The 11,470-nt window shown below is 50.9% G+C and overlaps 1 protein-coding gene across 1 annotated transcript; it reads left to right on the forward strand.

Annotated features, from left to right (window-relative positions):
* The first annotated feature begins 1,903 nt into the window (after nucleotides 1-1,903).
* LOC147980277 (uncharacterized) lies at nucleotides 1,904-10,921 on the forward strand. Its single transcript, XM_087515541.1, has 4 exons — nucleotides 1,904-1,990; nucleotides 2,892-3,006; nucleotides 3,088-3,514; nucleotides 10,909-10,921. The coding sequence occupies exons 1-4, from the start codon at nucleotides 1,904-1,906 to the stop codon at nucleotides 10,919-10,921; spliced, it is 642 nt and encodes a 213-aa protein (XP_087371667.1).
* The last annotated feature ends 549 nt before the right edge of the window (nucleotides 10,922-11,470 follow it).

Genomic DNA, 11,470 nt, shown 5'->3' on the forward strand with positions numbered 1-11,470 from the left:
AAAAGCCTATGGACAAAACCTTCAAATATAACTCAAGGCAACCATTAGTCCATAGAGATTGTCATCAATTACCAAAACCAAACATGGGGGCACCGCATGTTCTTTCACTAGCCTATGATTATGATTGTTGTTGTCCTACGAACTAAACCCTCCGGTTTATATAGACACCGAAGGGGGCTAGGGTTACACAGAGTCGGTTACTAGGGAGGAGATCTCCATATCCGAATTGCCAAGCTTGCCTTCCACGCAAAAGAGAGTCCCAGCTGGACATGGGACGAAGTCTTCAATCTTGTATCTTCATAGTCCAACAGTCCGGCCAAAGTATATAGTCCGGCTGTCCGAGGACCCCCTAATCTAGGACTCCCTTAGTAGCCCCTGAACCAGGCTTTAATGACGATGAGTCCGGCGCGCAGATTGTCTTCGACATTGCAAGGCGGGTTCCTTCTCCGAATACTCCATAGAAGATTTTGAACACCGTAGAGAGCATATTATTCCACAAATCTAATCTGCTGACAACTTTTTATAACGTGACGTCCTACCGTGGTTTGGTCATTACGAACCATTTTTCCCTGCCTGCCACTACACGTGTTGCAAGGCGGTTTTATTGGCACGTCTTGTCGAAGCAGAGATCGTGTTCCCCTTATCATGGGATTCTCATCAATACGGATATGGGTAACCCAATCGCGCCATCAATCGCGACGCTTGGGGAATAAACGATTTTATGGGGCAAGTAGGGAGGCGCACAGTTTCTACTGACTTTATAAAGGGACAAGTACTCCTCTTTTTCACCCACACCTTCTTCTTCCTCTACCCATCCATTCTCGCACACTCGAGCTCCAGCGCCCAAGTTCTCATTTTCTCCGCAAAGCCATTCCAAACATGTCCGGAGCGGGAGGCAAGTGGATGGTCTCCTCCGTTACGGAGGAGAACATTATGAAGCTCCGGGAAGCCGGATACCTGGCCGCAAACATCGCGCACCGGCTCCTAGACGCGGGGCAGATCGTCCCTACACCAGCACCCCTTGAGAGGGTTGTATTCCTCACCCACTTCGTCTGCGGGCTGGGATTTCCCCTCCACCCATTTGTCCGCGGGCTCATGTTCTACTACGGGTTGGACTTCCATGATCTGGCCCCCAATTTCATCCTCAACATCTCGGCGTTTATCGTCGTGTGCGAGGCCTTCCTCCGCATCAAGCCCCACTTTGGCCTGTGGCTGAAGACCTTCAACGTGAAACCGAAGGTGGTGGTCAGCCAGCAAGCGGAGTGCGGAGGCGCCATGGTGGGAAAAATGCCCAACGTCACCTGGCTCGAAGGCTGCTATGTGGAGACCGTGAAGGGGTGGCAATCGGGGTGGTTCTACATCACCGAGCCGCGCGACACCAACTGGGTGGCGGCCCCCGAATTTTGATCCGGCATCCCCATGCGGCTCACCTCCTGGAAAGAGAAGGGCCTATCCTGGGGTTCATCGGTGGAGCTGACCGGACTCCAGAACTGTGTTAAAAATTTGATAAGCAAGCAAATCAAGCTTGTCAATGTGGTCCAGGTCATGCTCTTCCGCCGGATCCTTCCGTGTCAAATACGGGCATTCAATATGTGGGAGTTCGACCCGGCCAAGCACCAGATGCTGCGAGAGCTTTTCGACACGACGCATCAAGACGTCTGGAGGGTGCTGTTGAAGGACGCCGAGGTACCTCCTCCCCTTACCGAGGATCGCGGACTCAGCGCAAAGCGCCCTGCCAATCCGGTAAGCTCTTTATATCTCATAAGATGTTCCTTTCCCCAGTATAATCAAGTGAGGGATCTGAGCCTCCATGCCATTTTAACAGGACTGGGTAGCGACAGCGGAGCAGATCGATTGTCCGGCCCCACTGCCCGAAGATCCAGCAAGGGCTCTCTTAACGGAGATGCTGGTTCCCGCGCCCTATGAGGCACCGGAGAAGAAGGCCAAGAAGAAGGCCGTGGGGACCAGAAAAGGTCTCCGGCGCAACGTCGTATCAAACTCATCGTCCGAAAACACCGAGGCGCACTCCTCCCACAAAAACAAGGAGGAGGAAGAGGAAAGTTCTCCCCCCCCCAGCCGGGGGAGACAAGAAAAGGAAGGCCGCCCCATCTGGGGAGGCCGAAGGGTCCAAGAAGGGAAGGACCCTCCTTCCGGAGTTCTCCACAACAGCCGCTCACAGCGACGAGGAGTGGTTGCCCAGGGACAAGCCCCTGGCGAAGTCGTAAGTATCCGGATACTATAATAGTTCATGTATGTTTTGTTTTATTACCTCTTATCATGTCAAACATGATCATGCAGTCCATCCAAAGCCCATATCGACGTATCCTCTTCGGATGAGTCTTTGGGCCAATCAGCGATGAATAGTGATTCACTCCCGACAGCCACCTCCCCCGGCCTACGGACAACATCGAGGTGTTTTCTCAAAGGGCACCGACTGGGCGCATGGGGGGAAAGACTCCCGTGGGCTCTAATGTCGGGGGCCGCAGCAAGTTTGGCCCCCAGCCGGATACTGCGCCAGAACCTCCAGTGGTTCCGGATTTTGTTAGGCGACCCCTCGCTACGGGGGGCGAGCCGTCTGTGCCGATGGCCTTTGTCCATCCAGAGGCATCAGACAACTTTCTGGAAGCACTTCGCGGTGCTTCCATTGATGAAGAGCACCACACTATCATGAGTGCGGTGGTCGAGAAGGTTCAGTCCGCCAAAAACGGACTGACCGAAGCCTGTGCAAGCCTCCTAACAGGCTTTGAGGTAAGTAAACAAATTATGAGAAAATATCATAGCATAGATAGTAGCCCCTGATGCTCTGTTTGGTGTTCGCAAAGAAAGGCCGAACAGAGGATCAAATAATAATAACATGAGTCTAATCAGAATATGTCTATGTGAATAATCAGGCTTCGCTGCTGGCCGCTGCCACTCGTACTGCGGAGGTCTCCGGACTGAAGCGGGACCTTGAGCGGTCCGAGGAAGAGCTCAGCCTTACCAAGAGGCAGCTCAAAGAGAACAAAGGTAAGTGATACCCTATCTGTATATTGATAAAGAAAAAATAAAGTGGTTACTAGATCATGGGATCATCATGAATTTTGCTAGGGGCCACGACTGAAGTGGCGGCCCTGAAGAAGGCGATGCCCGAGGCCGAAGACAGAGCGGCCCAGGAGCGCATCGAGCGCGAAAAGCAAGAGGCCCGAGTCGGCGAGGTTCAGCAAGAGCTCCAAGATTTCGCCAAAAAATACGAGTCCTTGGAGCGTGACTCTAAGATGCAGGGGTCCGAGCTTGCGAAGGCCCTCGAGAGCGCACAAAATGCCAAGGCCGAAGCTCAAAAGGCCCTCCAGGAGTTTCAAGCGGTCAAGAAGATAGCGGCGGGTAAGGCATTCATTATGCAAAGCAAGCATGTGAAGGAAACTTTCCTTTTACTTACCCGAATTTGGAGCTCTCCAGGAGTGTTCACAGATCTACCCAGCAGCATATCGAATGCCGCGGAGTTCTACCGGGCCGAGGAAGGGAGCTCGACGGAAAAGTTGTTCTGGTCTCAATATACTGGGACCGAACATCCGATGCCCTTGAGCGACCAGCTGAAGCAACTGGTCGAGCTTCACAAGGCGGCCGAACTGGCCATGAAGGGTCTCATAGTCCGGATGTGGCCTGGCGAGCCCCTGCCCGGCAGCTACTTCGGCCTGGTAAAGCGGCTTGTGAATGCCTGCCCACGGCTTGAAGTAATAAAGCGGACCGTCTGCATTGAAGGTGCGCGCAGCGCCTTTGCCTGTGCGAAAGTGCACTGGGCGAAGATGGACGCCGAAAAGCTGGTGAAGGAGGGGCCACCAGAGGGCAAGGAGCATCGCCACCCCGAAAAGTATTATGACAGTGTCCTAAAGGGTGCCCGCCTTGTGGCGGAGGAATGTGCTAAGGATGTAATATTTGAATGAATGTACTCGTGTGATCCTGTAATATGAAAACGAGTTCATGTGCGCTATATAACGCTTGTCGATTTAAAATATTACCTTATGTGCGGCCGTTTATAAAATCTGAGAGTTGGCCAGTCGTCGGCTTCTGCCCCCATGTAACTAGTACTGGGGTGTTCGGGATAAATCTTAAACACTCTTTATCCAAAAAAAAATTGGTCCTTTAAGGAGGTGTTTAGCGCAGCGAACAAGGCAATCAGACTATACAGCTTTATCACTCTCATTTAGCCATAGAATTCTACAATTTTAAATTTTGGCGAAGCCCCTAGTATTTGGAAGGCCGAACTTGGGGCGCTATATACGCCTAAATCGGACAAGGCCGATTCCTCGCCCGAAGCGGAAAAAATCATTAAGGATTTGAGACCTCTCGAACAGCGACCAGCTCTCGGCGCATCATGACACTCAGTTTTCGGCTTTCTCTACTGAGGTGTTCGTCCGGAAGAATCGGGACACAATCGCAGTAGTTCTCCCAGTGCTACGTTAGCCGATATAGCGGAACGTAAGGTACCAAAACATGGGAGCCGGGAAAACCCAACTATGACCCAAGACATGATTCGGAGCTGATGCATATAATGTTATAAGTTCGGGGTGCCGCACTGTCAAAAGTGTTCGGACTTTTCTTTCCGTGTTATGGGGTACACTGAAGCCCCTGGCGCACTGGACGTACCAGAATGTACGGTTGCAATTTTTCATAAATGATCAGACATGAAAAAAGCAATAATAAGCTAACGCTATGCATTGTTATTTAAATGATACATCAAAGCGTATGTATACAAGTAGTGCAATAAGTAAAAATAGGACTATTTGACATGTCCTATCCAAGGGCAGGCTGCGTGTGGGTATGTAAAATAGGTATAGCGATCGGTATCAGAGTCCACCTGGGGATTCCCTTATACGTCAAAGCTTCTTGCTTCCTTGGTGTTTCCTTCCCGTGATGGGTCCGATAATCAGGGTATCGGAGAGGGCCTTGAGAGAATAGGGTCCTGAAAGGAAGAAAATGGTAAAGATATACAGGTCCTGAGGCGGTTGAGCCGCATTGTGGGACGTGCCATAGCCATGCCTCCGCCTATGCCCATGGTATCTTGAGTGCGTAATTATGGACGCGCGGCGTAAATTTCACCGCTTGACTGGGACTAGGACGGAGGCCAAATTGCTAGGCGAGCTCAGAACGTGCCGGGCGATCCTGTTGCAGGGTACTCCGGACTCGCTTGAAGGTGTCTGGGGGCTTTATCGCCGAATTGGCAGTTTGCCTCAGAAGGCTGCTCTATACTTCTGCTGCAAGGGCCGCAGTGTGCTCCTCCGTACGGAGCGAGCGTCTGTGTTTCCATTAACTGTTATAACCCCGCGAGGTCCTGGCATTTTGAGCTTGAGGTATGCATAATGCGGTACCGCATTGAATCTGGCGAATGCGGTTCGTCCGAGCAGTGTGTGATAGCCACTGCGGAAGGGGACGATATCGAAGATCAACTCCTCGCTTGGGAAGTTGTCTGGGGATCCGAAGACCACTTCTAGTGTGATTGAGCCCGTGCAACAGGCCTCTACACCTGGTATGACACCTTTAAAGGTGGTTTTTGTGGGTTTGATCCTTGAGGGGTCGATACCCATTTTGCGCATTGTATCCTGGTACAGCAGGTTCAGGCTGCTGCCCCCGTCCATAAGGACTCGAGTGAGGTGAAATCTGTCGATGATGGGGTCCAGGACCAATGCGGCAGAACCGCCATGATGGATACTGGTAGGGTGGTCCCTGCGATCGAAAGTGATCGGACAAGAAGACCATGGGTTGAACTTTGGGGCGACTGGCTCCATCGCATAGATGTCCCTTAGTGCACGCTTCCGTTCCTTCTTGGTAATATGGGTTGCGTATATCATGTTCACTGTTTTCACTTGGGGAGGAAATTTCTTCTGTCGTCCTGTGTTCGGCGGCCGGGGCTCCTCCTCGTGGTCGCTATGTAGCCCCTTTTCCTTGTTTTCGGCATTCAACTTGCCGGCATGTTTGAACACCCAGCATTCTCTGTTGGTGTGGTTGGCTGGTTTATCGAGGGTGCCATGAATTTGGCACGAGCGATCGAGTATGCGGTCCAAAATGGACGGGCCCAGATTGCTTCTTTTGAACGGCTTTTTCTGCTGACCGGATTTAGAGCAACTGAATCCGGCATTGACTGCCATGTCTTCGGCGTTATCACCGTTGTTGCGGCATTTGTGTCTGTTGCAACATGGCTTGCCGTTGCTATCTCGGCATCTGAATTGCCAGGATTTCTTGATGTGTTGTTGCTGCGATGTAACACCCGGGGTGTAACTTACCCAATATGTACTCCAACTCTTGCCGTTTCCGGCGTTAAGTTATTTTATTTTCTCGGGTTCGTGTTTTTGTCCCCGTGTGTTGTTATCGTTGTCATGTATCTCATATCATGTCATCATGTGCATTGCATTTGCATACGTGTTCGTCTCATGCATCCGAGCATTTTCCCTGTTGTCCGTTTTGCATTCTGGCGCTCCGTTCTCCTCCGGTGGTCATTTCTACCTTCTTTTCGTGTGTGGGGATTAAACATTTCTGGATTGGGCCGAGACTTGCCAAGCGGCCTTGGTTTACTACCGGTAGACCGCCTGTCAAGTTTCGTACCATTTGGACTTCGTTTGATGCTCCAACGGTTAACCGAGGGACCAAAAAGGCCTCGTGTGTGTTGCAGCCCAACACCCCTCCAATTTGGCCCAAAACCCACCAAAACCTCTCCATCATCTAGAGCGTTCGATCACGATCGCGTGGCCGAAAACCGCACCTCATTTGGACTCTCCTAGCTCCCTCTATGCCTCTATATAGCTCCTTCCCGAAAAATTCGGATCTCTCCCCCGAAACCCTAGCCCTCTTCTTCCTCCGTGCGCCGGACAACGTCCGCCGGTGCCGGACGTGTCCACTGCGTCCGCCGCCGCCACATGGCGCCTTCCCATTCGCCGCCGCCACCGCGCCCACTTCGCCGCCCCGCCGAGGCCCGTCGCGGGCCCGAAGCCTCCGCCCGAGCCGCTCCAGATCCGCCCGCGCCCGCGCCTCTCCTCCATGTCCGCGCCGCCGCCCGCCTTCAACTCCGGCCGCCGCGTGCCATTGGCGGCCTCGCGAGCTTCGGCGACCACCGCCCGCTCCGGCAGCCGCCGCAGCCCACGCTGCGCCGCCCAGGCTCCCTCGTCGCCGGCGCCGCCTCCTCCCGAAGCCCGGCCACTGACGTCCCGTCCTCGAGCTCCAAGTCCGGCCGACGAACCTCGGTTTCCGCGCATGAACAGTAACTCCGGCGAGATCCCGATCTGGATCTGAGATCCAAAATCTCGGGGTTGACTTTTTCGTCCCCAACCCTAATTATTTTGCCATGTTCATCATGCCGTAACTTTGCATCCGTTGATCCGTTTTGGGCATATAGCATATCAAAATGTTTGTCTCAGAGAGCACATCATTTCATCTCATTGCATCATTTTCATTTGAGTTCATCTTGATGCCCGAAATGCTATTGGAAGAGTGCTATTTGAGTTAAATGTCAGATCTGCTGCTCCAAATAGCTATTTGTCATTTTTTCCATGATTATTGTGTGCATGATATGCCCCTAAGCTCTACATATGTTTTGTTATATGCTTTGTCATCTTTCCAGAGGTGCCATCCATGTATTTTTGTGATGTGTGTGGTGACTAGCACAAGCTTGCAAAGTGGTGCGTTTGTTAATGCTGATTTCAAGGACTTAGCAATTCCACCAAGTCCTTGGACTGTTTTTACCAATATGCCATATGTTCATGTTGTTTCCTAGTGATCCGTGCCTCTTTTGAGGATGATCAGTAAGGATGTTCTGTTAATATTGTAGTGCTCTATCCATCCATGTCCTCATTTGCATTTATGGAGCACCTAGCTTGAGTCAATCGAGCTCTACGTAAATTTGGGCAGATTGTCTACTTGTTAACGATTTTGCCGAGGATGTTGTAGTTGATATGTGCATGCTATGTTATTGTTCTTGCCATGTCTAGCTTGTATAATGTGTATTCTTGATGGGGGTATGCTTAGATTATCATGACATGCTCTGTAGTGAGTGCATCGAGCTCGTAAACATGCCTACTTGATATCTGATTTGCATGATCCAGTTTTTCACTAAGTCTGTGATCTGCTTATGTTTTTGCCATGTTCACATGCTTGCAATTGTATTTTATGATACCCTTTGGCTCAAGGTCACTAAGGGACCTTTGTTAAGCTCTTTGAGTAGCTCCATGCCATGCCTTACTTTGCCATGTTAAGTTCCTGTAGCATATAGTTTTCATGCTCCAAAGTGTGCTACCTGATCTGAAATTCCAGACAAGTGTTAATTTCACCAAGTCTGAAATCTGTTTACCAATTGCACTTTTGCCATGCATGTTTGAACCTGTTAATGGATGAATTGGCCGTAGCTCAGTGTTCATCTTTTGTTAAGCATTATGAATGGATCCCTTCCATGTATTTTGTTGCCATGTTTGGGTGTTGTAGCATCTTTGCCTTGTTGCATTTAGATGGCTACTTGCTGTTTATCGCAGACCGGTGCCATATTTGAATTGCTTGCCATTTCCAAACCGTGTCTCCGATTCCGGTGTTCTTTATATCGATTTAAAGTGAAATAACCTCAACTTTCCAGTGGCACACTTGGATTTCCAAGTTGAGGCCAGGTTCATTCATTCCTTGTCAAGTCCTGCATATGCATCACATATCGCATCCCGCATAGCATACCATGTTTGCACCATGTTGTTTGAGCTTTGCACGTGGTTGATTGTGTCCTTTTTGCTTGTTTGTCTTGTTTGGGTAGAGCCGGGAGACGAGTTCGCTAATAAGGAGCCCGTTGAGTTTGCTTTCGAGGATCCAGTCAACTCTGACAACTTTGCAGGCAAGATGATCATACCCTCGAAATCACTTCTATCTTTGCTTTGCTAGATGCTCGCTCTTTTGCTATGCCTATGCTACGATGCCTACCACTTTCTTATCATGACTCCCAAATTGCCATGTCAAACCTCTAACCCACCCTGTCCTAGCAAACCGTTGATTGGCTATGTTACCGCTTTGCTCAGCCCCTCTTATAGCGTTGCTAGTTGCAGGTGAAGATTGGAGACCGTTCCTTGTTGGAACATTATTTTCTTGTTGGGATATCATTATGTTATCTTGTTATCTTAATGCATCTATATACTTGGTAAAGGGTGGAAGGCTCGGCCTCTCGCCTAGTGTTTTGTTCCACTCTTGCCGCCCTAGTTTCCGTCATATCGGTGTTATGTTCCCAGATTTTGCGTTCCTTACGTGGTTGGGTGATAATGGGAACCCCTTGACAGTCCGCCTTGAATAAAACTCCTCCAGCAATGCCCAACCTTGGTTTTACCATTTTCCACCTAGCCTTTTTCCCTTGGGTTTCACGGACTCAAGGGTCATCTTTATTTTAAACCCCCGGGCCAGTGCTCCTCTGAGCGTTGGTCCAACCTAGAGCACCGTGCGGGGCCGTCCCTTGGCAACTTGGGTTACGTTGGCTCCCGTACGCTTAGCTTATACGGTGTGCCCTGAGAACGAGATATGTGCAGCTCCTATCGGGATTTGTCGGCACAGCGGGTGGTGTTGCTGGACTTGTTTTACCATTGTCGGAGTTGTCTTGTAGAACCGGGATGCCGAGTCTGATTGGAATGTCTCGGGAGAAGGTATATCCTTCGTTCACCGTGAGAGCTTGTCATGGGCTAAGTTGGGACTCCCCTGCAGGGATTTGAACTTTCGAAAGTCGTGCCCGCGGTTATGGGCAGATGGGAATTTGTTAATGTCCGGTTGTAGATAACTTGAACCCTAACTTAATTAAAATGAATCAACCGTGTGAGTTACCATGATGGTCTCTTCTCGGCGGAGTCCGGGAAGTGAACACGGTGTTGGAGTAATGCTTGCCGCAGGTTGTTCTCTAGTTATGCGTTCGCGCTTTGCCTTCTCTTCTCGCTCTCTTTTGCGAACAGGTTAGGCACCATATAAGCTAGTCGCTTGCTGCAGCTCCACATATTTACCTTGCCTTACCTATAAGGTTAAATAGTATTGATCGCGAGGGTGCGAGATTGCTGAGTCCCTGTGGCTCACAGATTACTTCCAAACCAGATGCAGGGCCCGATGACTCCGTTCCAGATGATGCGCTTAAGCTCAAGTGGGAGTTCGATGAAGCTTCACGCCGTTACTACGTGTCTTTCCCTGATGATCAGTAGTGGTGCCCAGTTGGAGATATAGCCGCATCGAGGGCATTACATGCGAGCCAGCCAGCTGTCCTCGCCCGCACAAAAGCGGGTCATGAGTGTCGTGAGGGCTGCCATGGACTTCGGCTTCTCTTGGCCGAGGTGTCGGGCGAGCCACTCATCACGGATGTTATGCTTAAATGCCGCTAAGGCCTCGGCATCCGGACAGCCGACAATTTGGTTCTTTTTAGTTAGGAACCGAGTCCAGAATTTCCTGGCTGACTCCCCGGACTGTTGGGTTATGTGACTCAAGTCATCAGCATCCGGTGGTCGCACATAAGTTCTCCCAACTGCCAATGGAGTTTGCCGGCAGGCTATTCGGCCAATGCCGAGCTGGTCCTTTGAGTTTTAGTGGGCGGTACTTGATGGCATGTAGATCGTCACCGCGGGCCATGTGGATGTGGAGGAGGAAATATTCAATCCATCCCGCGGGGTCTGTTCTACCATCATATGATTCAATGTCTACGGGTTTAAACCGTTCTGGGAATTCGTGATCCATTACTTCGTCGGTGAAGCATAGGGGGTGTGCGGTGCCTCTGTGCGGGGCTATATCATGACGCAGTTCGTACGAGTCTTGTCTGCTGTATTCGGCCCGGCCGGATTTGCTTTTAGTATATCCGGCGTGACGGTCGTCGTCACGCGTTGGGGCGCACCCCCGTGATATGTAGATCGATCTTGTATGTCCTGCTTTGTTTTCCAATACGTCTCGCAGGTCCTGCCTGTAGCCCCGGGCTTTGGTGTTTTTGTTTGACTGGCGACGGGGTGCGGGCTGGACTTCGGGCTGATATGCCGCTTTGTCTCGGCTACGAGGTGGCCGGTCAGCCGCATCATATGCTGGTAGTGTAGGTTTTAATGCTTCCTCCTCGAGTTGGGGTAGCAACCTATGCTTTGGGTAACTTTTGGTTGGGTGCTCGGGTTCGTATTCCTCGGCTGCCAGGACCTCGGTCCATCTATCCGCTAGAAGATCTTGATCATCTTGAAGCTGCTGCTGCTTTTTCTTCAGGCTTTTTGCTGCGGCTATAAGCCGGTGCTTGAAGCGCTCCTGCTCGACGGGATCCTTAGGCACGATGAATTATTTGTCGCCGAGGCTCACCTCGTCTTCGGAGAGGGGCATGTAATTGTCATCCCCTCATTCTCCATTTATCGCATGTTCCTTAGGGCTCACTTGCCCATCCTCCCGCTCGAAGCCTGGCTGGAGGTGATTGTCTTCGTCTTCGGCACTGTCCGCAACGTTATTGTCTCTTGTGTCGGTATCACTGCTTTTGCTATGGCGG

Source organism: Triticum urartu, chromosome 3A (assembly GCF_056163025.1).
Source record: "Triticum urartu cultivar PI428250 chromosome 3A, HENAU_Tu73, whole genome shotgun sequence".
NCBI classification, from domain to species: Eukaryota; Viridiplantae; Streptophyta; class Magnoliopsida; order Poales; family Poaceae; genus Triticum; species Triticum urartu.